At 31.2% G+C, this 3,424-nt stretch overlaps 1 protein-coding gene across 1 annotated transcript; it reads right to left on the reverse strand.

Moving 5' to 3' along the window:
* Positions 1 to 508: 508 nt before the first annotated feature.
* Positions 509 to 1,130, reverse strand: LOC113828050 (endocuticle structural glycoprotein SgAbd-8). Its single transcript, XM_070118690.1, has 2 exons — positions 916 to 1,130; positions 509 to 717 (listed from the first exon to the last, which is right to left on the reverse strand). The coding sequence occupies exons 1-2, from the start codon at positions 1,128 to 1,130 to the stop codon at positions 594 to 596; spliced, it is 339 nt and encodes a 112-aa protein (XP_069974791.1). The 3' UTR covers positions 509 to 593.
* Between the last annotated feature and the right edge of the window lie 2,294 nt (positions 1,131 to 3,424).

The following is a 3,424-nucleotide window of genomic DNA, read 5'->3' on the forward strand; positions in this document are numbered from 1 at the left end:
GCAATCAGCCAACTGGAAATCAAAATAACCCAATCGTAAAGAGAAAAGAGAAAGAAAGAGAGAGAGAGGAAGAGAGAGAGAGAGAGAGAGAGAGAGAGAGAGAGAGAGAGAGAGAGAGAGAGAGAGAGAGAGAGAGAGAGAGAGAGAGAGAGAGAGAGAGACGGATAGATGAATGATAGATAGACAGAGAGAAACGGAGTGAGATTGAGATAGATAGAGAGAGAGAGAGCGGGAGAAAGAGAGAGAGAGAATGAGTGAGATAGATAGATTTATAGAGATAGAGAGAGAAAGAGAGTAGGCTTATTTTGTATTGTTGTGAAGCAAGATTATTAAAAATGACCCTTCACTTTCACAAAAAGAAAAAATGAATAATTTCTTTGGCTAGATATTTTGGGGGCAGGAGATGGAAGAGAACATGATGAAGATGTAGAAAGAATGAAGCAAAAACATTGATAAGGAGAAAAATAAGAACAAAAACAAAAGTAGCAGTGATAGAAGAATCAGAATAAGAATTTCTTTTCTCACTTTCGCTTTAAAAGAAAAGTCTCAATTTCCGGATAAAGTTTCTTCACTTTCACTTAAAGAAAATGATCTTAGTTCCCGGATCTCTGGTAGGGAAGGGGTGGAGCCACGGGGATGATCGCCCCCTGGGGTTGGTACCCCCCCTGGTCGACCACGAAGGAAATCTCGACGGGGACGCCCTCGGGGGATTCGTATCTGCGGGGAAGGGGTTTCATTGAGGATGCTGAATCCTTCGTAACCTGCTGATTTCGTCAACTGTTTGCTTTCGCAGAGTTTTGTGGTAAATTGCTGGTGTACTTACGAGAAACGTAGATAGGCACAAAGGTAGAAAGATAATAGGGAGATGAATAGACAATTATTTCCATATACAGAGAGTCGAGGCCCGATGCTCACCTCCAGCCTCCCTGCTTCGCCTGTCCGTCGCTCTCCTTCCCGGACTCCTCCCGGACGATGCCGTTGCCGGACTCGAAGTCGAAGGAGTAGCCACCGTAGGCGTCCTGCGTCCGGTCGTCCTTCAGGATGGGGCTGGGCGCGGAGTAAAGACTCTCGGCCGCCTCCGAGACGAGGACGGACAGCAGCAGAAGGCCGGCCTGTGCAGGATGGGACATGGTACTTGTTTAGTCTGGGATTTCATATTACAAAGACTGAGTAAAGGAATCAAGGAAATGAGTATTAAACACAGTAACAGAAAGGTGCAAGGGCGAGAAATACAAAATGCTAATGATATCAAAACAATAATGGTAATGGGAATACTAATTATATCAAAATATTAGTAAGAGAGAAAAGGCAAATCATCAAAAAAAGAAGCTTATAGTATTCCAAAATTGTAGGCCACAGAAAAAAAAGAAAAGGTAATGACAATGAAAATGGCTATTGTGTTGAAATACGGAAACTATCTAATCCTTTACATATAAAGCCGAAAGCAATACAACATGAAGCAAACGCTGCTAGTAAAGGAAAGCACTTTGAATGTATGTTTTTTTTTCTGTACAGCACAGACACATACACACACATGCTCATAAATACATTATATTTCAAAGGCCACATACTGTCTTGTCTCGGTAATATCTTCAAGAATCTTAAAAACGAAACTCACAACGGGGACCCATACACACAAGAAAAGTGTTTTTATATATAATTTAACCACACACATGGTATCATTATAGGAATTCTATTTTAACTCCGAAACACGCCACCCTTTCAACTCACGAGGAAAAAATTTAGCGTATTACAGCCTTTTGAAAGAAAGGTCGAAAAAAACCTTTTTCGCTTTTAAATGATAATTATGATGATTTTAACATTAATTCAGGTAATTATGATGAATTTCATGATAATTACTTTATTATTAAAAATAATGATGATAATTATGATGATAAGGACTATAATAATAATGATATTATTAAAATTGTTATTATCATTATGAAAATAAGTATAAGGATGAAAATGACACTACTAATTAGCATAATAATCATTATAACTGCAATAATGATAATGATAATAATGATAATCATGACGATAATGACTATAATGATGATAATCATAAGAATAATGACAATAATGATGATGATGATAATAATAATCATAGAGTCCATTTATAATGAAATAAAGGCTAAAACTAATAAAATCCCACAAGTCGAAAACGGCAATATCAAGCGTATGATGATTTTCATGATAATCCTTTATTATTATCAATAATGATGATAATTATGATGATAATGACAATAAGAAAAATTATAATAATAATAAAATGATAATTATAATGATAATTTTGATAATTACTGCAATAATAGCAATAATCAACTCTATTCTAATATTTTTTTTTTTACAAATAATGACAATAGAAATAATAATATTTTTATTATTGTTATTCTTATGAGTATTATTGTCATTATTATTTCTAAAATTATCATTATTGTTATTATCATTATAAAAATAGTTATAATGATGAAAATGACAGTAATAATTAGCATTATCACTGCAAAAATGATAATGATAATAATGATAATCATGACGATAATGACTATAATGATGATAATCATTATAGTCATTATAGTCTATAATCATAGAGTCCATTTATAATGAAGTAAAGGCTAAAACTAATAAAATCCCAAAAATAAAAAAAAACGGCAAAATCTAGCTTTAAAATGAAATGAATATTTTAACATTAATTCAGGTAATTTGATGATTTTCATGATAATTCTTTTATTATTAACAATAATGATGATAATTATGATGATAATGACAATAATAATAATGATACTGATAATAAAATTATTATAATGATAATTTTGAAAATTACTACAATAATATAAATATTTAACTCTATTCTAATAATGTTCATACTAAAATTGACAATAGAAATAATAATGATATTATTATTGTTATTATAATGAGTATTATTGTCATTATTATTTCTAAAATTATCATTATTGTCATTATCATTATAAAGATAGTTCTAATGAAGAAAATGACAGTAGTAATTAGCATAATAATCATTATAACAGCAATAATGATAATGATAATGATAATCATGACGATAATGACTATAATGATGATAACCATAAGAATAATGACAATAATGATGATAATAATAATAGAGTCCATTTATAGTGAAATAATGGCTAAAACTAATAAAATCCCAAAAGTCGAAAACACGGCAAAATCTAGCGTATTACAGCCTTGTGAGAGAAAGGTCGAAAAAAACCCTTTTCGCCTTTAAATAATAATGATAATTTTAACATTAATTCAGGTAAATATGAGGATTTTCATGGTAATTCCTTTATTATTAACAATGATTATGATAATTATGATGATAATGACAATAATGATAATGATAATAAAATGAGAATTATAATGATCATTTTGGTAATTATCATTACTACTGATATCTTTATTATTGTTA

The sequence above is a fragment of the Penaeus vannamei genome, chromosome 42, assembly GCF_042767895.1.
Source record: "Penaeus vannamei isolate JL-2024 chromosome 42, ASM4276789v1, whole genome shotgun sequence".
NCBI lineage: Eukaryota > Metazoa > Arthropoda > Malacostraca > Decapoda > Penaeidae > Penaeus > Penaeus vannamei.

Bases quoted from the DNA above. Each gene is read 5' to 3' on its own strand.
- LOC113828050 (XM_070118690.1), bottom strand. From the start codon at position 1,130: ATGTCCCATCCTGCACAGGCCGGCCTTCTGCTGCTGTCCGTCCTCGTC. The intron at 718-915 runs GTGAGCATCGGG...CCTTCCCCGCAG, and splicing joins GCGAAGCAGGGAGGCTGGAG to ATACGAATCCCCCGAGGGCG.